At 42.9% G+C, this 27,620-nt stretch overlaps 1 protein-coding gene across 1 annotated transcript in view; it reads left to right on the forward strand.

The window, feature by feature from the left end:
* Positions 1 to 8,022: 8,022 nt before the first annotated feature.
* The window catches only part of LOC126173466 (vasopressin V2 receptor-like), a 218,578-nt gene continuing 198,980 nt past the window's right edge, over positions 8,023 to 27,620 (forward strand). Inside the window, exon 1 of the mRNA XM_049920961.1 lies at positions 8,023 to 8,318. Coding sequence (XP_049776918.1) covers positions 8,023 to 8,318 — 296 coding nt within the window. The remainder of the gene's footprint in view (positions 8,319 to 27,620) is intronic.

The following is a 27,620-nucleotide window of genomic DNA, read 5'->3' on the forward strand; positions in this document are numbered from 1 at the left end:
TGTGTCAGTTAAATACGTAGTAAACTGTATGTAATTCCACTTCTTAGAAGTCCTAAGTGCGAACATTTTCACGATACACGAATATTTGTATACGTATCTTAAAAATCTGCAGATTACATTTGCCATAATATTACGGTACTATACTTCTACAGTCCTGTAACTTTACAGTCTCAATAAAATAATTAATCATTCCAGTTCCTTGTATGATTTAATGAACAACTGGTCTATTGCAGTTGCTAGGCTGAGTGAGTCGTTTCCTCTACCTGTCTAGGCAAGTGTCACGTTTTCTAACCGACCGTTTCTCAGAACCGTTGTGTACCAATGTTTGAAACACGAACAGCACAAAATACACGAATTTCGTGAGAGTCGCACACCTTTTCCATCTACAAGTGAAGATGACCATCTGGCCACAGGAAGTTCATACGACCATTGAAACTACGGCGTTGGCTTTGAGTGTGCGTGCAGAGTGCGACTGACGATGACTCTTGGGACATCACCACCCGCGGTACTCGGGTAGCGTGCTCAGACTTCTAGCTGCCTGCTAGTTTCTAGAAAGGAACATTATTATAATATACAGGGTGTCCCAGCTATCTTGTCCATCCAAAATATCTCTGGAACAATAACAGCTATTGGAAAACGACTTTCACCGGTATCAATGTAGGGCTGGGGCCCATGAATGTACATATTTGGAAACATTCTAAAACGAAAGCATATGTGTTTTTAACACGAACTTATGTTTTTTTTAAATAGACCTCCTATATTTTTTATTGAGCAATCCATACCATGACAAAGCACATACACAATGGCGTTGATTGGATCGCAATATTCTCATTACATCCCGAGATATTGAGACGCGAAGTTGACGCTTGAAACAACCGACATGCGCTGCTAGCGCACATCCTGAGGCTCAGGCGTGAACCCCATGCTGCCCGTAATAGCGATGTGATTGACATGCGTAATCACACTTCCATACTTATCAAGAGGTCCGAAACGAATAATACGGTCTGCTGCCATCCTGCATTAACGTCGTACATTCCAGCAGGTATTTATCCCATAGGCTAGGGGTGATGCGGCTCTGTAACATGACAGGCACAATGGGTCATATAACGCTTTAGATAAACCTTATTTTGGGTGTGCAGGATAAATAAGACAACCTGACGGGTGTACACCGATCGGTACTGGTTCATATTGTGTACGTAGATTCGTAAAACGTGCAAGAGGGAAACCATTATGTGCTTATGACAGTTGATGGCAGCAGACCGTATTATTCGTTTCGGACCTCTTGATAAGTATGGAGGTGTGTTTACACATGTCAATCACATCGCGATTACGGGCAGCATGGGGTTCACGCCTGAGCCTCATAACGTGCAGCGCATGTCGGGTGTTTCAAGCGTCAACTTCGCGTCTCAATATCTCGGGATGTAATGGGAATATTGCGATGCAATCAACGCCATTGTGTATGTGCTTTGTCATGGTATGGATTGCTCAAGAAAAAATATAGGAGGTCTATTTAAAAAAAACATAAGTTTGTGTTAAAAAACACATGTGCTTTCGTTTTAGAATGTTTCCAAATATGTACATTCATGGGCCCCAGCCCTACATTGATACCGGTGAAAGTCGTTTTCCAATAGCTGTTATTGTTCCAGAGATATTTTGGGTCGACAAGATAGCTGCGACACCCTGTATAGTGTTCGCTCTAAAGAATCTTTCTCACAGAGCAGAACTGCGAGCTGAAAACTCGAAACTAATATCCTGCTTTTGAACAGTAATTGCTTCATCAACTTACCAGTTCCTCTAAAGCACTTTCCAAAATCGACCAAAGTTGTCCTGTATACTTTATTGGACTAGTAGCCCTGCGAGAAATAAAGTGAGAACGACTTACTCGTAGACGCAGCCTTAGAATGGAATATCTGTGATTAACAAAGGAGTTTTAAGAGTCAGCCATACGCGTTCGGGTAGACTCCGTACAAGAGCAACTGATTCGACGAAGCATAGTGGTGATGAAATTCTGTAGCATCCCTAGAATGGTGAACGAGCAGGAATGTGGTAGGTCTCTACGTCGAGTTCAAGGAGGCAGTAAGGACATTCTCCCTGGTGAGTCTCACTGCGACGAGGCTAAGGGAACTCAGTGTACCCTTGCCCAGCTCAAACTAGAGTGTAACAAGTTTTCCATACTAAGGGGTTGATAGTGGTATTCAAACTTCCCTAGCCACAAACTTTAGGTAGGTTTGCAGAATACAATTGTAGATGTGGATATAGATAGATAGATAACATTGTGACTGTGTACCATAACTAAACTTAATAACAGGGAAAAGTAGTGCGCCAGACCTCAGCACTATCCTTTTTTTTTTTTTTTTTTTTTTTTGAGGAGGAAGAAGGTGGGGGGGGGGGGAGCGGTTCTTACCAATGGATTTACTGCAAACATTCCAGGGATAGGATTATTCTCATCAGGAAACCAACGCCATCAACGGTACCTCAGATATACGTGCAGAAGTTCAAGAGCCAGAGAGAATCTGTGAGAACGTTGAACTTAATATGTTAATAGAGATGAAAATATAATGTCTTGTGGAACAGTAGTGCTGTAGTAGGGAAAAGAGTAGAAGACAGTAACGGGAGAATCCGGGCTTCGTAGTAGGAATGAGACATAAACAAAAGACTTCTGCAATCAATGTCAACTCGTTATAGGAAATGCGTAGTTCAATAATTATAAGAGAAGGAAGTATATTTGGAAAAGACCTGCAGACATGGAAAGATACCAGTTGGATTATATTGTACTGGGAGAGAGATTTCGAAGCAGATACTGGGTTGTAACCTGTGCTTAAGATATGAACGTGGAATAAAATTTAGTAATGTTGATGGGTAGCAATGTATGGAAGTGAATCGTAGAGAAATCCGGAAAAATGCTAATCGAAGTGTTTGCGATGCGCTTTTACGAAAGAATACCGAAATTTATTTAGGTGCTAAGATGGTTTAAATGGCTCTGAGCACTATGGGACTTAACATCTGACGTCCGCGAGAACTTAGAAGCGTTGAGTGTGCTGTTCACTTATGTTTTGTACTTTTTTGTAACAGATGTTTGAAGATGGGTGTAATCCCGAAACGCGCAACATGTTCTAATAAAAGAGTCAATTGAACAATCATGACTTTATTGCGATTGTACAGCACTGGTTGCCAATTTTTAACATTAAAATGATCGCAGGCCTCAGACGAGATTTTACGTCCTGTATATCAACTTAGAACTACACTCCTGGAAATTGAAATAAGAACACCGTGAATTCATTGTCCCAGGAAGGGGAAACTTTATTGACACATTCCTGGGGTCAGATACATCACATGATCACACTGACAGAACCACAGGCACATAGACACAGGCAACAGAGCATGCACAATGTCGGCACTAGTACAGTGTATATCCACCTTTCGCAGCAATGCAGGCTGCTATTCTCCCATGGAGACGATCGTAGAGATGCTGGATGTAGTCCTGTGGAACGGCTTGCCATGCCATTTCCACCTGGCGCCTCAGTTGGAGCAGCGTTCGTGCTGGAGGTGCAGACCGCGTGAGACGACGCTTCATCCAGTCCCAAACATGCTCAATGGGGGACAGATCCGGAGATCTTGCTGGCCAGGGTAGTTGACTTACACCTTCTAGAGCACGTTGGGTGGCACGGGATACATGCGGACGTGCATTGTCCTGTTGGAACAGCAAGTTCCCTTGCCGGTCTAGGAATGGTAGAACGATGGGTTCGATGACGGTTTGGATGTACCGTGCACTATTCAGTGTCCCCTCCACGATCACCAGTGGTGTACGGCCAGTGTAGGAGATCGCTCCCCACACCATGATGCCGGGTGTTGGCCCTGTGTGCCTCGGTCGTATGCAGTCCTGATTGTGGCGCTCACCTGCACGGCGCCAAACACGCATACGACCATCATTGGCACCAAGGCAGAAGCGACTCTCATCGCTGAAGACGACACGTCTCCATTCGTTCCTCCATTCACGCCTGTCGCGACACCACTGGAGGCGGGCTGCACGATGTTGGGGCGTGAGCGGAAGACGGCCTAACGGTGTGCGGGACCGTAGCCCAGCTTCATGGAGACGGTTGCGAATGGTCCTCGCCGATTCCCCCTGGAGCAACAGTGTCCATAATTTGCTGGGAAGTGGCGGTGTGGTCCCCTACGGCACTGCGTAGGATCCTACGGTCTTGGCGTGCATCCGTGCGTCGCTGCGGTCCGGTCCCAGGTCGACGGGCACGTGCACCTTCCGCCGACCACTGGCGACAACATCGATGTACTGTGGAGACCTCACGCCCCACGTGTTGAGCAATTCGGCGGTATGTCCACCCGTCCTCCCGCATGCCCACTATACGCCCTCGCTCAAAGTCCGTCAACTGCACATACGGTTCACGTCCACACTGTCGCGGCATGCTACCAGTGTTAAAGACTGCGATGGAGCTCCGTATGCCACGGCAAACTGGCTGACACTGACGGCGGCGGTGCACAAATGCTGCGCAGCTAGCGCCATTCGACGGCCAACACCGCGGTACCTGGTGTGTCCGCTGTGCCGTGCGTGTGATCATTGCTTGTACAGCCCTCTCGCAGTGTCCGGAGCAAGTGTGGTGGGTCTGACACACCGGTGTCAATGTGTTCTTTTTTCCATTTCCAGGAGTGTATTTAACCTAACTAACCTAAGGATATCACACACATCCATGCCCGAGGCAGGATTCGAACCTGCGACCGTAGCGGCCTCGCGATTCCGGACCGAAGCGCCTATAGCCTCTCGGCCAGAGCGCCCGGCCACGTGCTAAGAAATGAGAAAGTCCTCCACAGAATCGGCGAAGAAAGGAATACGTGAAGAGCGATGATGTGTAGGTACGACGCCTTGAGTATAACATGTTTTACGACTTCAGTGGACAAGTTTCATAATACTAGAGGTACAGTGTAAAAACTATAGAGTAAGTCAGAGAATGGAAAATATCCAACACATAGTCGAGGATGATGAGTACGACTCAGACTGAGCTTGGCACTGGAGAAGAATTCGCGGCGAGCGTAAAAGGCCAGTAAGAAGACTGATGAAGAAAAAGTACACTCCTGGCCATTCAAATTGTTACACCAAGAAGAAATGCAGATGATAAACGGGTATTCATTGGACAAATATATAGTACGAGAACTGTCATGTGATTACATTTTCACGCAATTTGCGTGCATAGATCCTGAGAAATCAGTACCCAGAACAAACATCTCTGAACGTAATAACGGCCTTGATACGCCTGGGCATTGAGTCAAACAGAGCTTGGATGGCGTGTACAGGTACAGCTGCCCAAGCAGATTCAACGCGATACCACAGTTCATCAAGAGTAGTGACTGGCGTATTGTGACGAGCCAGATGCTCGGCCACCATTGGCCAGACGTTTACAGTTGGTGAGAGATCTGGAGAATGTGCTGGCCAGGGCAGTAGTCGAACATTTTCTGTATCCAGAAAGGCCCGTACTGGACCTGCAACATGCAGTCGTGCATTATCCTGCTGAAATGTAGGGTTTCGCAGGGATCGAATGAAGGGTAAAGGCACGGGTCGTAACACATCTGAAATGTAACAACCACTGTTCAAAGTGCCGTCAATGCGAACAAGAGGTGACCGAGACGTTTAACCAATGCCACCCCATACCATCACGCGGCTGATACGCCAGTATGGCGATGACGAATACACGCTTCCAGTGTGCGTTCACCGCGATGTCGCCAAACACGGATGCGACCATCATGATGCTATAAACAGAACCGGGATTCATCCGAAAAAATGACGTTTTGCCAGTCGTGCACTCAGGTTCGTCGTTGAGTACACCATCGCAGGCGCTCCTGTCTGTGATGCAGCGTCAAGGGTAACCGCAGCCATGGTCTCCGAGCTGATAGTCCATGCTGCTGCAAACGTCGTCGAACTGTTCATGCAGACGGTTGTTGTCTTGCAAACGTCCCCATCTGTTGACTCATGGATCGAGACGTGGCTGCACGATCCGATCTCGACTGCTTGTGATACGAGGTCGTTGGGATCCAGCACGGCGTTCCGTATTACCTTCCTGAACCCACCGATTCCATATTCTGTTAACAGTCATTGGATCCCGACCAACGCGAGCAGCAATGTCACGATACGATGAACCGCAATCGCGATAGGCTACAGTCCGGAAACGTGATGGTACGCACTTCTCCTCCTTACACGAGGTATGACAACAACGTTTCACCAGGCAATGCCGGTCAACTGCTGTTTGTGTATGAGAAATTGGTTGTAAATTTTCCTCGCGTCAGCACGTTGTAGGTGTCACCACCGGCACCAACCTTGTGTGAATGCTCTGAAAAGCTAATAATCTGCATATCACAGTATCTTCTTCCTGTCGGTTAAATTTCGCGTCTGTAGCACGACATCTTCGTGGTGTAGCTATTTTAATGGCTAGTAGTGTAATAATACCAGAGGCATATAGTAATGAAACGATCATAGATTCATACTGAACAGCATCTCGTCGTGGTTAGGACACTGAAGCCATATTTAGCAATAATAGCCGGCCAATGTGGCCGAGCGTTTCTAGGCGCTTCAGTCCCGAACCACGGGGCTGCTACGGTCGCTGGTTCGAATCCTGCCTCGGGCATTGATGTGTGTGATGTCCTTAGGTTAGTTAGGTTCAAGTAGTTCTAAGTCTGGAGTACTGATGACCTCAGATGTTAAGTCCCATAATGCTTAGAGCCATTTGAACTATTTTTTAGCAATAATATGATTCATATCCACATGTCGCTGTGCAGATATAGGTATTTTCTGACGTAGGCTCGGATGTTGTCTTAAAAAGAGTCGCCGTCCGTCCTTACCCCGTACTTCTTTGAGTTAGTGTAATGACCTTGTCATCGACGTCACCAGTTCGTAGCTCTGCTGAGCCAATACCTGTCTTCACTTACAAGCTCGTCAGAAACGGAAGATTTCGCGTTCGAGACTCGCTGGTGGAGGTGAGTAAACAGATGACATGTTGTAACTTCTCAGGCTTTCCTGGCGAGATCTTGACATGTGGAATAATCGGGTCTACTGCCGGATGTTTGTGTCGCTCTGGCACAATATTTCAGCCACGTAACTCGTTGCCTTCTTCAGGTGCTACCTGAGACTGCCGTATTGGAGGATCTTGTCCAGTATTTATGCCCAGAGGGAGCTGGGCGCTCTGTTTGCCGTCCGCGCCCGCCTGGCACTGCTTGTAAGGTGTTGTCTCTTCCCCGGTGCTCAAAAAAAAAGTCAAATGTGTGTGAAATCTTATGGGATTTAACTGCTAAGGTCATCAGTACCTAAGCTTACGCACTACTTAACCTAAATTATCCTAAGGCCAAACACACACACCCATGCCCGAGGGAGGACTCGAACCTCCGCCGGGACCAGCCGCACAGTCCATAACTGCAGCGCCCCGGTGCTCCCTCGGTAGTCCGCGCCCGACTTGGTCGCCACCTGTGGCAGCTCTCTGAGGCCCGTCCTGTGTCGGGCGTTCCGTTCGTGGTCAGCGCCCGACTGATGCTGCTCCTAAGGGTTTTGGTCCTTCCCTGGTGCTCCCACGGACGTCCGCGCCCGGTTCGTCCACCATCTGTGGTCGTGGCAGCTGTCAGGGGCCGGACCCGCGTTTGGCGTTCCGTTCGTGGTCCGCGCCCGCTTGGCACTGCTCCTGAGGTGTTGGCACTTCCCTGGTGCTCCGACGGACGTCCGAGCCCGCCTCGTCCACCATCTGCAGTTGTGGCAGCTGTCTTAGGCCCGTCTCAGTGAGCTGCCACAGATGGCGACCAAGTCGGGCGCGGACGTCCGAGGGAGCACGGGGGAAGAGACAACACCTTACAAGCAGCGCCAGGCGGACGCGGACAGCAAACATAGCGCCCAGCGCCCTCTGGGCATAAATACTGGTCAAGATCCTCTACTACGGCAGTCTCAGGTAGCACCTGAAGAAGGCGACGAATCACGTGGCCGAAATATTGTGCGAGAGCGACACAAGCATCCGGCATTACACCCGATTATTCCGCATGTCAGATGACAGAGTGTCAGTGTGCTACAACGTTCTTGCAGATCTCGGAGGATGCGACATCGCAGCAGCGGCGCCGGATCACTGGCGCCGTCGCCACAGCGCGGATGATGTGGAGGCGCGACGCCGTGACGTCATGAACAGCAGTGGTGCGGACAGCCAGAACGCGACAGCGGCTGACGCGGCGTGGGCGCGCGACGAGGCGCTGGCGCGCGTCGAGCTGGCCACGCTCTCCCTCATCCTGGCCGTCACGCTGCTCGCCAACGGCGCCATCCTAGCGGCGCTGCTCTCCAGGAGGTGAGACCCACTATCAGCTGCCGTACACCTCTACATCTCTCCCTGTACCTGCCCTCACTGCCATACTGTGCCGTGAGGCCCTCCCTCCCCCGGCCACTCACTTTTTACGTCTCACACCAAACCTGCTGGGTGGACCACAAATAACATATTATCAAGAACACAGTTTGGATTTCTGAAGGGGTATGGTATCTAGAAGGCTATTTACACATACAGTGAAAATGTACTTAATTCATTAAATAACAAATTACAAGCAGCACGTATTTTCATTGATTTGTCAAATGCATTTGACTGCGTGAACCACAACATCCTTTTAAATAATTTAGAATTCTGTGGTGTCACAGATAGTGCTGCAAAATGATTCGAGTCATACCTTGCCAACAGGAAACAAAGGGTGTCAGTGCAAGGGACTAGTGAATTAAGTCATGACTCATCATCAGAATGGGAAGAAATTACATGTGGTGTCCCACAAGCATCCATCTTAGGGCCATTCCTTTTTCTTGTGTACATCTCTCACCAGTTACACTGCCAGAAGCAGAGTTCGTTTTGTTTGCAGATGACACAAGTATTGCAACAAATAGTATGTCGAGTGTAGTTCTAGAAAGATCTGCTAACGACATTTTCATGGATATTAATAAATGGTTTAAAGCCAACTCACTGACATTAAACTTCGAAAAGACTCACTATATGCAATTCAGAACCTGTAAGAGGTTTCCACCCAGCATATGCATAAAGTATGAAGAAGAGCAGATAAAAGATGTTGACAGTCTTAAATTCCTGGAATTACAGCTTGATAATAAATTCAGTTGGGAGGAGCACATCACAGAACTGCAGAAATGACTTAACAAATCTGTATTTGCAATTCGAGTGTTAGCTGACATAGGCGACATAAAAATGAAAAAGTGTGCATACTTTGCCTACTTTCATTCCATAATGTCATATAGTATATTATTTTGGGGTAACTCTTCAAGTCAAACAAAAGTTTTCAGAGACCAAAAGCGCGCAATACGTGTTGTTTGTGGAGTAAATTCACGGAAGTGCTGTAGAAACCTCTTCAAAGAACTGGGTATACTAACTACTGCCTCTCAGTATATTTAATCCTTAATGAAATTTGTCCTAAATAATATATCTCTTTTTCCAACAAACAGTTCAGTTCATACCTACAATACCAGGAACAAAAATGATCTGCGCAAGGACCTAAAATAACTTAATTTAGTTCAAAAAGGGGTCCACTACTCAGGAACACTCATCTTCAATAATTTGCCAGCAAACGTAAAAAATTTAGTTACAAATAAAGATCAGTTTAAAAGGAGCCTGAAAGATTTACTTGTGCTCAACTCCTTCTACTCCATTGACGAATTTTTTTAATAGAAACAAATGATGTATTGTATATATTCATACTATTGGTATTGTTATTTAAGCTAAAAAAATTGACATGTTTCACATCCACGAGGATCTCCTCAGCACGGATCTATGGAACGAAAAACTAATCTAATCTAACAACAAATAAACTTACAGATTTGGAATAAACACAATAACTAACCTGTGAAGACAGGGTGAATACGACCCAGGACAACCGGGAGATCCGGGAAAAACCCCGGAAATTTTTCGTCAGGGAGAAAACCGGGAAAAACACGGAAATTTTTTAGAATTCCGGGAATTTTTCATTGTTTCAGTTTTCAGTTAAATTTTTGTAATTTTCACTGGTAAGAACCGATACTCTAACAAAGGATATTACTGTATCCCGCTACTGCAGAATAATACTCGTATTTCAACAATAAAACATAAACGAGAGAAAATAACTTAAATTGTAAAGGAAATGCGCCATGTACAACAACGACACACAAGCGTCTCCCAACAGCAAAATGTGTCAAAGGCTTTAGGAAGACTATACAATGCTTCATAACAACAAATTGCCTCCGAAGAGCGTGAAGTCACAACTGTGTACAGTAGATTCGTTTTAGCAGTTTTCGAGCGGGCTCATGCGCATGCGCAGTTGAGTCGCGTTTGAGTAGATTCTCCCGCTTCTGGCTACAGGAATATCGCTATTGGCTGTGCAAGCAGTCGCAACAAGCAGCTACATTCTTCCTCGGAAAAGGGGGCGCCAAATTAGTATTCTTGAGGAAAAAAAATCTTGTTTCACAAAGCGCCTAGCATCCAGCGCACGTTTATCTATCGATTATTCATATGATTTTGAAACGCTTCCCTGTTGGTTTTGTAAACATTTATGAACACATTTTAAGTTGATTTCTGAATGAATTATAAGTTGATTTTTGAAAGCGTGCATAGTGTACGTGATGTTTCTGTCAGGAGAATCCTCGTCGCATCTAGAAATAAACTTTCCGCAGACAAGAGGGGACGGGGCTACGGGCTGAGCAGAGTAAAACCGAACCGATGAATGCCAATCGCTGTCTGATAATGTGGTTGATTGGGTTTGCGAATGATCATCGTTGTTATAATTACTATCGAAATCCATAGATTCAGACTACCAGAAGGGAAATAAACGACTGACAGGAATAACAGGTGAGAAAGATTACGTACTAGCTTCTCGGTGCATCCAAGAAAATAAAATTTTGACAGAAAATTTTTGGCCAGGTCGCTACACTAGTAACCACCAGTTGTACAATCCCCGACTAGCAGCCGCTTAAGTTCCTATTCTGGAAGTAACGCGGAAAAGGTGTTGTACGAACACGTAATAACGCCTAACCGGAAAACAATCGCGGGATCACTAAACCTGTGATTCTGGCAGGGGTACTGAAGTTAATCGGCGAACAAATTTTGACGATGGCAGTAACAGCTGCATAATTTGTGATGACAAGATCGTTTGTTAGAAAGAGGAGGGAGAAGAAACGGGGACATCACACAAATTATGGAAGAATAAGACGATTTCAAATTTATATAAAGTTTATTAATACTACTTTTCGATCTCATGCTTGAGAAGCTGGTGCGCATGAATGAATTGTGAAACTATTTCCTAACATAAAGACTTTTGCTTGGAGTAGGCCTAATAGGCATTTGATATTGGCACTTCGTTAATTATATTCTGTCGTGTTATAAAAATGGCCATTTGTGCCAAAAAAGTCTCGTTTATTTGGTGTGTCTTAGATAGGCCTATTTTGTTTTATCTAGCAGACAGTGACAAAATAAACGTAATCAGATCGAGAAACCACACCAGTCTTGGCTATTATTTGTGTTCACAGCTTTTTCAGTATTAGATACCGACATTTCGATTTTTCATGTAGGGAAACGTTTGACGAGCTTTGATGAAGTAATAGATTATTTCAAAGAAAGGAAAGCACCCCATGTAAACCTTTAGCAAGACTAGAGAGAAAAAATGCTAGATTTTATGTATCCTATATTTAATTTTATGTCACACAAAACCGCAAGTTATTAGGTAATAGGCAATAAAGAGTGCAAATTTTCTGAAGAGTTCTTGTTCTCCCGATTGCAAATAATCCCATCCGCTATTAATTTCGAGATTTTTTTAAGAGAGGTAGGCTGTCTAACCGGACGACTGGGAGCAGGAGAGGCACCACAGAACATTTCAATTTCCACTGTCCTGAATATAGTTTGATGGCATCCATTACAAAATATACACGTTTCAATTCCACAGAGCGAAATTCAGTGACGTGCGATAGAAGAATGCTTTATGAAGAGGCGTGGCACTGTACTTTTGCACACTTAAGACCAAATAACATGTCTTACATTTCCTCGATCAGATACGTTTTATGTTTCAGACTTTTCAGAAAGTTGTGCGCTATAAGACGAATATATTTTTGAAAATTCGATTTTTTTTTTGTTTTTGTTTTTTAGTGTTGACCCGGTTCGCAAATATCGTAGAGCAGTCTGAGTTATAGTAGATAGTCTCCACGTGACCCGTGTGTACATTTAGAGATTTTACTGTTTCCCCTTCGTTTACTCTCACGTCAAATGGAAACAAAATAGATATCTGTGGACGGGAGCTATCAAGTGAATTAAAATACATTCACATAATTACGGAAGGCTAAAATATGTCATTAGTTTCAGATTTTATTTTATTTCCACCTTTCTGAGAATCAATCATTAATCGCATTGCAGAACAATGGTGTTTCTTTTCTCTGTTTGCTAGTGAAATTTGACTTTTATTAACCTTTTCCGCTGAGGCAGTCAATGTATTTGAAACGAAATTTATTTGAAATGAAATGTTTAATTCCACAGTACTGGCTAGTTTCAACTGTTCGCTGCATTTCAAGTGCACGTTTTCATCTTCTAGCACGTATGGCATTATGCCATAATAAAGAACCAAACATGATATAATACAGTACTGGTGCTCAAGAAAATTTACATCCCGAATACCACACTGAAAAGCTTAATATCAGATCGAGGTCTAATTCATTGGGAATCTGGACATACGAATGTGCACTTTATGTATGCACTTTACATGTGCACATTTTAGTATCCTCTGATGTCTTGTTTCTTTTGTGACATAATGTATGATCTTTCAGTGTTTTGCACGTACGTACATACGGGCTTCCTACGTCATGGTAGCTGCGCAAGCGCGGTGCCGCCAGTTATCTGCGCTCTCTGGCAAATGCTGAAACGAACCTATTACTAACAGGTCGAGTGAAAATATTGCGAATAGTGGTTTGAAAAACGTTACTTTCAAGGTAAATATCCTTTTACGTAAGTTGAACTATGTGCGAGTATGTACCATGAATTTCTTAAATCACAGAGCATTTGACTCTCATTTAAAACTCAGCTCTTTGACGACGAGCCATTTAGAAGAATTTCTAACCCTGGAGATCAGACATTTGTAATTATTAAAAATTTTACTGGCACGTTTGTGTGATATATCCTAAATTGTAACACGCGCAAGAAAGATCAACATTACATGCGAAATCTTAGCTTCTCTTGCAGCTTATTAACCTTAGAGACCAATATTATATGTGAAATCTTTGCTTTTCTTGTAGCAACACTATGTATATTAATTGAAACTATTAACTTTTCCTGTTTGTGTGTTAATGCTACGTAACAGTGATATTGCTGTTGGCTGACTACATCACGTGTCCTATGTTCTGAATAGCCGCTGTCATCGGCTGGTGAGATCACATGACCTAAGCTATGACTGGCTTACAGAAGCACATCGCAATCTCGATTTCAATGATTCGGAAAGTAACATGCGGTGTTTGGTGGAAATCCAATGTATACTTTCGTAATACGAAAATACGCAGTGTACATGTTGCTGCACATAAAAGATATTTCCAAAACGTGTCTTTTTCTCTGAGTTCCGTTTTCTAAAGTGCCGGGAAATTCTACGCCCGTGTGTAAAACGTTAACCACTCAAAGGATTGATAAGGGAAAATATACTGTCACTTCACATGGAAAAAGCGTGTTTTCACCCGGGAGAAAGTGTATTTTTAACCGGGAAATTCGGGAAAAATCCGGGAATTTTTCTTCCTTGTCTGCGTATACAGCCTGGAAGAACAAAAGTAAAAACGTTCTTGACTGAGTGAATGCTCAAACATTCAGAGCTCCAACAAGTAACAGTCACAGGGTGAATCCCTTTAAAGTCTGTACGAATGAATTTTCCAGTACTGGCACTAAGCCCGACGCCTCCGAAGTGTAGGAGAAGTAGCAAAACAGAATATCAAGTCCTCTCCACTCGATGGCGTCCCGTTTGACTAGTCCCACTCCACGTCACTGGCGACGAGTAGAACTGGTCGCGGTGGCGCTTCGTCCAGCCGAACTCTGCCCAGTGCGGCTGACTGCGCTGTAATTGCTGGCAGCCATCGCGGTGCGAGCCTGAATAGTCGGCTCGTGGAGTAACACTTATGTTTAATTCGCTCAAACTTAATTTCGGAGGAAGCAAGAGATAGTTCGGCCTGCTCCCGTGGAGCTGCTGCTGGCCTGGCTACAGGTGTCGCCCGCGCTTGATCTGCTAGTAAGCTGGCCGGTTTCAATTTCCGCCTCGTGATGACTGGGGTGACGTCATCGTGATGTACGTTGCGTGGGTCGCTGCTGGCGTCTATTGCACTTGCCGCCACAATAGGTCCACAGTTCAGAGTGAGGCATGGTGATAATGAGTGCACCTAAAAACACCATAGTTGCTTTCTGAAATGTGACACAAAGCTAACTGTACAACCTCCTCAAAACAATGCAGTGGACCTTTCAGAGCGCTGTAGATGGTGTAGAACTGGTACGAGGTGGTCATGTGGTGCTCCACCACAGACAGAGCTTGTAGCAGTGAACTGAATACTTGAATGGAAACGGCGCAGTAAGGTGGATGGACATACAGATGCAAAGAATGGAGGTGTATGTTTCGATAATTAATAGACCAAAATACACTCCTGGAAATGGAAAAAAGAACACATTGACACCGGTGTGTCACACCCACCATACTTGCTCTGGACACTGCGAGAGGGCTGTACAAGCAATGATTACATGCACGGCACAGCGGACACACCAGGAACCGCGGTGTTGGCCGTCGAATGGCGCTAGCTGCGCAGCATTTGTGCACCGCCGCCGTCAGTGTCAGCCAGTTTGCCGTGGCATACGGAGCTCCATCGCAGTCTTTAACACTGGTAGCATGCCGCGACAGCGTGGACGTGAACCGTATGTGCAGTTGACGGACTTTGAGCGAGGGCGTATAGTGGGCATGCGGGAGGCCGGGTGGACGTACCGCCGAATTGCTCAACACGTGGGGCGTGAGGTCTCCACAGTACATCGATGTTGTCGCCAGTGGTCGGCGGAAGGTGCACGTGCCCGTCGACCTGGGATCGGACCGCAGCGACGCACGGATGCACGCCAAGACCGTTGGATCCTACGCAGTGCCGTAGGGGACCGCACCGCCACTTCCCAGCAAATTAGGGACACTGTTGCACCTGGGGTATCGGCGAGGACCATTCGCAACCGTCGCCATGAAGCTGGGCTACGGTCCCGCACACCGTTAGGCCGTCTTCCGCTCACGCCCCAACATCGTGCAGCCCGCCTCCAGTGGTGTCGCGACAGGCGTGAATGGAGGGACGAATGGAGACGTGTCGTCTTCAGCGATGAGAGTCGCTTCTGCCTTGGTGCCAATGATGGTCGTATGCGTGTTTGGCGCCGTGCAGGTGAGCGCCACAATCAGGACTGCATACGACCGAGGCACACAGGGCCAACACCCCGCATCATGGTGTGGGGAGCGATCTCCTACACTGGCCGTACACCACTGGTGATCGTCGAGGGGACACTGAATAGTGCACGGTACATCCAAACCGTCATCGAACCCATCGTTCTACCATTCCTAGACCGGCAAGGGAACTTGCTGTTCCAACAGGACAATGCACGTCCGCATGTATCCCGTGCCACCCAACGTGTTCTAGAAGGTGTAAGTCAACTACCCTGGCCAGCAAGATCTCCGGATCTGTCCCCCATTGAGCATGTTTGGGACTGGATGAAGCGTCGTCTCACACGGTCTGCACGTCCAGCACGAACGCTGGTCCAACTGAGGCGCCAGGTGGAAATGGCATGGCAAGCCGTTCCACAGGACTACATCCAGCGTCTCTACGATCGTCTCCATGGGAGAATAGCAGCCTGCATTGCTGCGAAAGGTGGATATACACTGTACTAGTGCCGACATTGTGCATGCTCTGTTGCCTGTGTCTATGTGCCTGTGGTTCTGTCAGTGTGATCATGTGATGTATCTGACCCCAGGAATGTGTCAGTAAAGTTTCCCCTTCCTGGGACAATGAATTCACGGTGTTCTTATTTCAATTTCCCGGAGTGTATGTAGAAAGTTGCCCGATTTGTTCATGTATAAATGCTATCCCTCCAATATCTCTACAAGTAATGACATACCATTCACAGCCATGCAACACGGTGTACAACCAGTGTTTGTAAAAGATCCTAACTGACAGGGAACGGAGAGGAATGTCACTTTCAGTGACAGCGCGTTTCAAACCCAGCAGGAACTTCAGCTGTCAGAGGTTGCAGGTCTGGCTCACCCAGGTTCCTAGCGAACGCCACGAAGTGGACAGTATACGATAAGCATTTTGTAACGATTCATGTTGAATGTTACTTAAGTTTCTTCTGCCTGGTCCACTGATGAACGAATGCGAAGTTTTTAATGCTTCACAAAATTTATTCACAGTAGTTGACATCCGAACTGCACACTCGTCATGGAAACGAAACACGGACAGACTTCACTGATCTCTTTGGCTTCCCAAAGTAACTTCATAACTGACTCCTCGCAGTATCGCTGCATCGCTTTATATAGAATTTTAACAGTATCTTCCAAAATAAAGCATTATTAACTTTGTACAATTTAGATGTTACAATTAAAATTTACAAAACGTAAAGAAACTGATGTTACAGCCTAATAAGGTATAAAATACAATATTCAATGACAATCTTTTATAGTAATATATTTAGTTTTCCATAAGAAAATCATTCTGAACTTTAATTACAATAATGTCTCTCGTATTATTTTAATTACGTAACTAATTACAGCTTGGATTTGGTTACTAATTTTCAATGGTAGTAAGAGCTCGTGCTTTATCCGATTACATACATAAAATGCACAAATAAGGCTTCAAATTCTGGAAATTGGAAAACTGCGAGATGTAAACAATTGGAGAGTTAATTAGAAATGTAAGTACAAAGTATATTAATTGCAGAGGAAAGCATAAAAACAAATCACAAATGAAAGCACATCGCTTGGTAATAACTTTTAAGCTGTTTTCCAAGATAGTGAGGTCTTCTGTTACTGGATATTTAGATTACCATTTTGTTAATTAGAAGCATTGATTTTTCATGTCCGCCGCTCGTGGTCTTGCGGTAGCGTTCTCGCTTCCCTCTCACGGGGTCCTGGGTTCGATTCCCGGCGGGGTCAGGGATTTTCTCTGCCTCGTGATGACTGGGTGTTGTATGTTCTTCATCATCATTTCATCATCACTGACGCGCAAAGTCGCCGAGGTGGCGTCACCTAAAAAGAACTTGCAATACGGTGGCGAACTTCCCCGCATGGAGCCTCCCGGCTAACAATGCCATACGATCATTTTCATTGATTTGCATACTAATATCTCCTGCAGTCTCTAGTTATTTATTTCTGGACTTATTATTAAAATTTCTTTATTGACTACTTAATTTAATATATGTACATAATTTTATCAATGACAACAATCCACCGATAATTATGACAATGCACGTCCTTCCAGAACATTCCATATGCTTTCGCTGGTTTTTTTTTATCAAATGGGACAGAATGATATATATAAAGCCACACATACAAGGCCTTAGGAAGCACTGCATTGTCCGATAACTGTCCGGATGCATATAAAAAAAGGAGGTATCGGTCATTTCATATGAGTCCTGGGGGAGGCTGTACCGTTATAATTTGCTGTCGGAAACTTCGCAAAAACCCTACCACTCACAGCACCAAGAAAATCTGATCGTCATCAATGTGTTAAATAACTCTAAATGTAGACAGCAGCTGGAGTGAACTGAGACCAGAGAAGTCGCAGTTTTCCCACTTTACAGACGATGCTAGGCGTCGAATGCACCAACGATCCAATGAAGCGTTTAATCCTCAGTGTATGGAAAGTGTAGCTCACGCCAGAGATGGTTTCGTGAAGTTTCTGACGGTGTACTGTATACCTTGGCTAAGACACAATCAGTCAGGTTACTATGAACTTTCATTCTTTCAACATTCTCCCTGCGCAGTTGTTGTTCTTCCTTTTTACAGCTGCATATGCGGATGCTGTGGACACTCCTAAGATAACAGCACAGCCCTACGTGCATTTTCCTGCTTTGAGAAGTAACTAAGCACTCAACTGATCCACTAAATCATCCAACCTTAATCCGATACAATTTGGCACACTGCTTGAAAAATGGCAATCGATATCCTCACAATTCGGTAGCTTTACTAGATTTATTCATCAACGAGTGGCTTCAGCTGCATTTGACATAGCCTGTGAAACTTGTGGATACTCTTCTTCGTCAAACGGAGGCTATAATGGAGGCTAGGACCCATGTTCGAGGGTATCTCCTTTGACTAGCAATCGAAACCTCTAGGGTTCAAACCCGCTCACTGCTTTAATTTCGAATACAAATTATCTGCAGTGGGGGCGAAAGACGCTCGGTATAAGGAATCACCTTCGTTCTGTCAACGGCCGTGTCAAAAAGGGCAGAGGACGGTCACCATTTCAGAGCAAACTCTTGCTATTGGGGTGGGAAACTGCCCCTAAACAAGGAAGCATTATTATCAATCACTCATATCAGGATACAGGCGGCAATGGAAACCACTTCATTAAAGACACACAATTGTATCAATAAGACAAGTGTCCTGTAACTGAGAAAATTCTCATGACGATCTCTCCACTGCCAAGATTCCGAATTACTGCCCAGTCCGGGATGGAATAATATTGAATAACCAACAAAATGGTAACATAATACGAGTTGGAGAGTGGATGTCAGATGTTTGAAAACGGTAGTAAAGTTAAAGCACCTTAAAAGCAAAATGCGAAAGTCCAGGTACAGGGTGTTTCAAATATGACCGGTATATTTGAAACGGCAATAAAAACTAAACGTGCAGCGATAGAAATACACCGTTTGTTGCAATGTGCTTGGGACAACAGTACAATTTCAGGCGGACAAACTTTCGAAATTACAGTAGTTACAATTTTCAACAACAGATGGCGCTGCAAGTGATGTGAAAGATATAGAAGACAGCGCAGTCTGTGGGTGCGCCATTCTGTACGTCGTCTTTCTGCTGTAAGCGTGAGCTGTTCACAACGTGCAAGTGTGCTGTAGACAACATGGTTGATTCCTTAGAACAGAGGATTTTTCTGGTGTTGGAATTCCACCGCCTAGAAGACAGAGTTGTTGCAACAAGACGAAGTTTTCAACGGAGGTTTAATGTAACCAAAGGACCGAAAAGCGATACAATAAAGGATCTGTTTGAAAAATTTCAACGGACTGGGAACGTAACGGATGAACGTGCTGGAAAGGTAGGGCGTCTGCGTACGGCAACCACAGAGGGCAACGCGCAGCTAGTGCAGCAGGTGATCCAACAGCGGCCTCGGGTTTCCGTTCGCCGTGTTGCAGCTGCGGTCCAAATGACGCCAACGTCCACGTATCGTCTCATGCGCCAGAGTTTACACCTCTATCCATACAAAATTCAAACGCGGCAACCCCTCAGCGCCGCTACCATTGCTGCACGAGAGTCATTCGCTAACGATATAGTGCACAGGATTGATGACGGCGATGTGCATGTGGGCAGCATTTGGTTTACTGACGAAGCCTATTTTTACCTGGACGGCTTCGTCAATAAACAGAACTGGCGCATATGGGGAACCGAAAAGCCCCATGTTGCAGTCCCATCGTCCCTGCACCCTCAAAAAGTACTGGTCTGGGCCGCCATTTCTTCCAAAGGAATCATTGGCTCATTTTTCAGATCCGAAACGATTACTGCATCACGCTATCTGGACATTCTTCGTGAATTTGTGGCGGTACAAACTGCCTTAGACGACACTGCGAACACCTCGTGATTTATGCAAGATAGTGCCCGGCCACATCGCACGGCCGACGTCTTTAATTTCCTGAATGAATATTTCGATGATCGTGTGATTGCTTTGGGCTATCCGAAACATAAAGAAGGCGGCGTGGATTGGCCTCCCTATTCGCCAGACATGAACCCCTGTGACTTCTTTCTGTAGGGACACTTGAAAGACCAGGTGTACCGCCAGAATCCAGAAACAATTGAACAGCTGAAGCAGTACATCTCATTTGCATGTGAAGCCATTCCGCCAGACACATTGTCAAAGGTTTCGGGTAATTTCATTCAGAGACTACGCCATATTATTGCTACGCATGGTGGATATGTGGAAAATATCGTACTATAGAGATTTCCAGACCGCAGCGCCATCTGTTGTTGAAAATTGTAACTACTGTAATTTCGAAAGTTTGTCTGCCTGAAAATGTACTGTTGTCCCAAGCATATTGCAACAAACGGTGTATTTCTATCGCTGCTCGTTTAGTTTTTATTGCCGTTTCAAATATACCGGTCATTTTTGAAACACCCTGTAGGTACAGAGGGGGTCTGAGAAGTGAAATGGAAGGAAGATAAAACTTTACAGTCACGTATAGGGGTAATATCAACAGCAGCATAAAATGGCATAGCGTAAGTAGAATTCGTTATGAACAGGAAGGAAGTACATAAATTCAATCTCTGTCAACGGGTCACTAACAGAGTGGTTCTCATCAGAATCGACAACAAACTAATGTCAATGACAAGAAATCAAACATACTTGACGACGTCAGAAACTGAAGTTGAGGAGTAAAGAAAGTTTAGGGGGACGTAAAAGAAATAATTCATTATGTAAAATGAGATGACGTTCTAATAATAATGGAGAATCTGAAAGCAACTGGTGGGGAAGGAACAGAAAACAGACTTCGTTCCAAAGATGGACAAACAAGCTACTAATCAAGTGGTCGTAAAGTTTTAACTTATCAGTGTACTTGAAATGGCCCTGGAAACATGTGATGATTCTAGATGGATTACGTCATGGACCTACAGAGATTCCACAATCAGATACTGGATTTTAGGCGTACCCAAGAGCAGGTATAGGCTAGGATCACAATTTAGTAATGATGAAGAGTAGGCTAAAGTTTTGAATTTCAAAAGATTCGTACGGAAGAATCATTGTGGAAAAGAATGGGGTACTGGAGTTCTGAGGAATGATGGGATGCAACTGAATTTCTGTAAGGTTGCAGACATTTTGATAATCCATGCCCCAGTAGGCAGCTGAGCTGAAGAGGAGCGGACACCTCTAAAAGGGATAATCACAGATTTCGAACGGAAACAAATAGTAAGAAGTAAGGTATCTGAAACGAAACCTTGGGTAACAAAACAAATACTTGAATTGATCAACGAAAGAAGGTGTACAAAGATGTTCAGGGATATTCTGAGATATAGAAATGCAATTTACTTAGGAATAAAACTAAGAGGAAGTGCAAAGAAGGCAAGTCAAATAGGCTGCAGTAAAAATGTGAAGAAATCGAAAGATAAATGGTCGTCGGAAGGGCTGATTCAGCATATAAAAAATGTCAAAACAACCTTCGGTGAAATTAAAAGAAAGGACGCCAATATTAACAGTTAAATGAAAATTCCACTGTCAAGCGCAGGGGAGAGAGATATAGGTGGAAAGAGTGGACTGAAGGCCTGTATCAAGGAAAGAACTTGGCTGTTGATGTGACTGACGAATAAATTGTAGTCTATATGGAAGACATAGGAGATATAGCCTTAAAATCAGAGTTTAACAGAACTTAGGAAGAATTACAGCCAGCTGAGGACGAAGGTATAGTTAATATTCCTTGAGAACTTCTGAAATCATTGATGGAAGTGGCAACTAAGAGACTACTAAAGTTGGTGTGTAGAATCTATGAATCCTGTAACATATCATTATACCTCCGGAAAAAATATCATACACACAATCCAGAAGATAGCAATGGCAGGTAATTTTGAGATCACACCATCAACTTAACACCTCACTGATCCACGTTACTGCCAAGAATGATATACATGAGAATGAAAAACAAAATTAAAGATCTGAATAGTCTGACTTAAGGAACGGCGAAGGAACCTAAAAGGCAGTCAGATTTTGTGCCTGATGATGGAAACAACGCTTAAGAACCTGGAAAGAGCTCTCGACAGTGTAAAATGGTGCAAGATGTTCGAAAGTCTAGGAAAAATAGGATTTAGCTAAAGAGAAAGATAGATAATATACATCACGTATAAGACAAAAGGGGGAACAATATTAATGGAAGACCAGAAACGAAGCGCTAGTATTAAAGGTGGTGTAAGACAGTGATTAGTGTTTAGGCCCCACCATTCAGCCTATACTTCGAAGTAGCAATGACGGTAATGCAAGAAAGGTTTAAGAGTGGGATTAAAATTCAAGATGGAAAGATATCAATACTAAGATTCGCTGATGATGTTGTTAGCGTCGGTGAATCAGAAGAGGAAATACCTCTGTTATAAATGTAATGTACAGTCTAATAAGTACAAAACTTTGTAGCCTCCCTACTACATTTGCCTGAAATTTAACACAACTTTACCTCCCACTGTACAAAAAACTACGTATTACCAAAACAGTGTTCCCACAAAATATTATCCAACTTAACCTCGTATGCTAACCTTTCACTAAACAGGACCTAATTTGAACTGCACTTTAACTGACCTGAATACAACTTATCTTTATATTAAACGCGCGACTGAAGTAAAACAGTTATCTGACCCTAATTTGCACTTACCTCGCATCTTGACAATATTGCTGTAGAATTCTCGAGGACACAATAGCAAACACCAAGTAGGCAGTGCCTATGCTAGATTTTTATTTCTAAATAAAATTTCCAAACTACATCCAAACTGTGAGATGTGATAATGTGTAATGATAAACAGTGCGATAGGGAGAGTAACTATTCCTAAGAAATAATATTGCACGAAAAAGATTTTAGAATGAAGTACATATTCAAAAACACAGAGTAAAATTTCGGGTGGTTCTCATACATAACATACGTCTAAACAATACTATGCTTAACAAAGTAAACAATTATTCCAAGAGGTTATACTGTTAGCAGAGATTTCTATAAAAATCAAACAGCTTAATCAATTAATACGTTAATGCATGACTCAGGGAAGTGGGGTGGTCTTTCTCTCAGCTCTGGGCGAATGAACAAAGTTAACTAGCTGACAGTAATCATTCCAATAAACTAGCTGCGCAATGCTGCAGCCTTACCTCAAACTTTTTCACTTCAGAAATACCATCTAATTTATCCTTGCTGTCCTTCGCAATTAGTCCTTCTTCATCTAACAGATACAATCACAACTCCACACAGCATTATTAAATACGTCCATCACCTGTCAAACTTCAATGTATCAGAACACTCAGAAGCAAAAACTGTGCCACAGTAAGACCAAAGAATGTTTAACAATAACGTAACTTGCTCTCTCTCTCTCTCTCTCTCTCTCTCTCTCTCTCTCTACTCTCTCTATGACTTGCACGTATATAATATACAAAACCTAAAATGACATGAATACCTCCCCCGGTAGAGTTTTGTACGAGAGTCATTTCAGACAGGAATGGGATGAGGACAAAATGCAAAATGCTAAACATGATGGATAGGAACATACAAAACATGTTACAAATACAAAGTGAAAATAGCATTACAGGAATATGAATTAAAGAACTATAAGTAAAACATCTTCACAATAGTCAAGAATATAGAAATGACGTAATCAATAGAATTTACCACAGCTAGGTTATCATGTTTCATTATGTCTATCAAAACGTTCTGAACAAGGCTACTTTTAAAGTTTGTTTGTCACATTTTGTACTGAAGTAGTATTGGTGAACTACACTGTCTTTTTTTTTTTTTTTTACCACGACGAAAATAGCTAAAAGAGTGTCTTTGTCGCAAACGACCATACTTTCATTAGCTCGTTGCAATAATGTCACTGTTGGGGCAACTTATGTGGAAGCAGGTTCAGTGAGACTAAATAGTTCTCAGCTGACAACCCCACCCGCACACAAACAGTAAAATGTCGTAGTATCTGCTTGAAGCACACTGTAGATCCAATGATAACCCCAAAGTCATCTTGCAATATCGAAGAGTTCCTAACAAAGAGTTCCTAATAAAAGTCAGTTGCAGCTGGTATCGGTGAAGTACGCCAACATTTGGCGAGAATGTTTCGGTATATAATCAGTAGACATATATCTTCTACCCTGGTCAATAAGTTACGATTTGTTACATTTACAATATACAGTTACCCATAATAAGACAAGAGTAATAAGATTTTACATAATTGTGCATATGAAATGTGCATGTAGTGTAATTGTAACAAGAGATTTCTATCTCTATAAAAATCTAAGAAAAAAATAGCATCATCGTTTTACAATAATGAATTACAGAAATATAAGACAAGTAAATCATATAAAACAGTGTAAAGTAATAGGCATGATAAGAAATAGTTCTTATTTGTCTACAGAATGACCTACAGAAAATTCTAAATGTATTGTAATAAATATGTATGTATAAAATCCGTAAAAATACACAAAACTACATGGAATAAGGTAGAAAGAGACACATAAGGATAATGGTCACACACATGAAATAAGCACATAAGGATAGTGGTCACATACAAAGATACCGAGAACACAAATACATAATCAGGAAAAAACATGGATTATGGAGTAACTGAGGTACTTTGTGCAGTCAGTCAAATGACTCTATTGTTATACTTGATACGGTCCATAATTAGCGTGCTATATAGTTATATTTCATCCTTTAGTTTATGTACCCGATACTCATTTTTCTCATAATTTCATCAAACTTCCAACATATAGCACTGTTTATTTGTATCGCTTTGCTTCTTTTTCTCGTATGTTTCATACTTTGTTGTAAGTTCGTATTGTTTAGCTCCATTAGCATACCTAAATAGTTGTCATCTTTGCCATACCTAACCATTTCTCATGTTTCATTTTTGCTCTTTCTGACCTTTTTCTCTTTGTTTCCTCCTTAGACATCTTTCATAATTTCTTATACACCTTCCATCACTTATGAGAGCTACCTACAGTACTACGCTTACCTTAATTATTATACTAATGGCGCCGCATCCTGTAGTAACAATTTATACAGAGATTATGCACTATAAAGAACCTCAATAAAAGACATAATTTCAAAGGCAAATACTACCTGAAAATTCCTTGCGCTGAAGCAATGCATGTTATTATGTTACATAATCTGTAAATATAAGAAGACTGTTAGTCTGCAGTGTCACATATGTTAGTAAAAAAATAGATATAAAAAATCTTATCCTATGCCATGGCAAAAAGAGTAAAGCGGAAAAATAAAAAAAAAATCATCACTAGTATCCTACGTACTTCCTGCATATTGTCTAACCATGTCACACCTCGCTAGTGATGAATTTCACTTTCCAAAATTTAAAATTTCCCAAATGCCTAGATGAATGGACAATATTGTGGTCATATCGTTTCATATATATACATAAAGCATTCAGTAGAAGGTAAATTTTCGCGTGCATGTTTCTATGTACTCGTACAAATCAGAAAAAAAGTTAGTCATCAGTAACAGCAAGAAAATAGACACCAACACAAAGACAAGCCACAAAAATTTCATCTAGTTACCATATGCTAAAAGAGTGTGCATTAGTACGGAGTAGCAATCAATGCGAGTAGCAATCAATGCTGAGCCACATATTTGCAAAACATTTTTCGTTCACGAATAGACACAGAAATATACGCTTCTCGAATTATTGTAAAGTATAGCTTTTACATGTCTTATTGTTCCGATGAAAAAAATTATGTATATGTGTAGTAAAAAGGTTGAATAATTTGCATCAGATAATTATAAATTCCACATCAAAGAAACAACTGCGTTGTCTCAAGACACTTTACCTTAATTCACTATTGTCATCGAGCCACATCTTTTCAAAAACTTACTCTTACGCTTATAAACACGAAATGCATCCACATAGTATAAAAACTGACTGTTACAAGAAATATGGTTCATGTGCCGTAACTGTTACTCATTCACTCTTTCTCTTCATTAATCGTCATAATGATTGGCTCATTCTACTACGGTGTGCATCATAAATCTCATAACTATCATTTCATGTACCTCACCAAATCTCTTATGTTACAACATTAATCATGTTCGTCTGAATATACGCTTCAAATAACAGTTCCGTGCTCTGTTTTCGTCCACGTACTTCCACATAAATAACACTTCATAGCTATAATCGTAAAAATTATAGTTCAGCAAACACAACTTTACTACCTCAAAACAGATCCTAGGAAACTTCTTACATCAAAATATTTATCACGCTTCTTTCCAGACAGCAAAATAAGTGTCCTAACAGCGTTTGTATCTCATCAAAAGTGGTAGAAAATGTTATGACTCTGTATTACCATCCCTGTGTACAGCCAAAAATTCCTCTCAGAATTGGTTTAAAAAATACTGTTAACGTTCATTTTATTATAAATTATTTGTCCTTATTCGGATTATAGGTGAAATTTCGGAGTTCGTAGCAGTTTGTTTAGCTTATGCGTCGTGGCGGCAAATCGTTCGATTCGTTGCCTGATGAATGAAGTTTGTTGCGCGACGATAGTCGCCCGATTCTTGTCAAAAGCTTCCCGCTGCGCGACGGGATTCGCTTCGGCTTGCGGTACAATAGCATTGTTTATCGCTAATTATTTCTGTGGGCTGTAATGCAAGAAATATTTTCAAAATAGGTGACATGTAGTTCTATCTTCTAGGTACAACTTTAGTAAATAGGATTATATTATATATGTGGTTTGATATGTGAAACATGATGAACTTCTTTGCTCACGTGTGTCCGAACAGTTTCAATTTCCACTCCATAGTTGTGTACAGTTCTATGAATCCTGTAATGTCTCTCATACACAAGAAAGAATTTGTGACTAAGATACTTGCTGTTACATGACAGGGGAGGAGATTTACTCAGAATTTTCTCTCCAAACTGTAGCTTTCTGATGTTTACTTGGTCTTGCTGAGATTTCTCTCTCCTTTCTGCAGCCCGTTTGATGTTCTTTAGCACTATATCTACTACTTACGTACGACGTAGTTTTTTCGAAGCTGGAAATAGTATTAACTCCCTGATACGATCTAGTGATTGTTCATTTTTGAAGAAAAATAATTGAGATGCACCCGTTGTGTAGGGGTGGTGTCTTTGGTTAGTAATCAAAACGTCCTCGGTCACTGTTTTGAAACACACCACCATTTAAATTTTGATTAACAATCAGCACTGGCGGCCGAAGACTTCCGACATAAGAGGTCACCCTCATTCTGCCAATGACCTTGTCAAAAAGGGTGGAGGAACGGACAGATGTTCAGGGCGCTCTCTTGTCCTTGGGGAGGGAAACTGCCTCTAAAGGTGCAAGAATCGGCAATGATCAACGACTTGAGGATGCAGAAGGCAATGGAAACCACTGCATTAAAGTCACGTAACGTGTATCCAGAGGACATGTGGTCTGTAACTGAAAAAGTATCACGATGGTGACAATGTAAAATGGTGCAAGGTGTTCGAAATTCTGAGAAAAATAGGAGTAGGCTATCGGGAGAGCCAGGTAATATACTTTATATACAAGAGTCAAGAAGGAATAATAAGACTGGGCGAATAAGAGCGTGGCTCTCGGATTAAAAAGCGTATAAGACAGGGATGTAGTTTCTCCACCCTACTGTTCACTCTGCACATCCAAGAAGCAATGACGGAAATAAAAGAAAGGTTCAGGAGTGGAATTAAAATTC

Source organism: Schistocerca cancellata, chromosome 1, assembly GCF_023864275.1.
Source record: "Schistocerca cancellata isolate TAMUIC-IGC-003103 chromosome 1, iqSchCanc2.1, whole genome shotgun sequence".
NCBI classification, from domain to species: domain Eukaryota; kingdom Metazoa; phylum Arthropoda; class Insecta; order Orthoptera; family Acrididae; genus Schistocerca; species Schistocerca cancellata.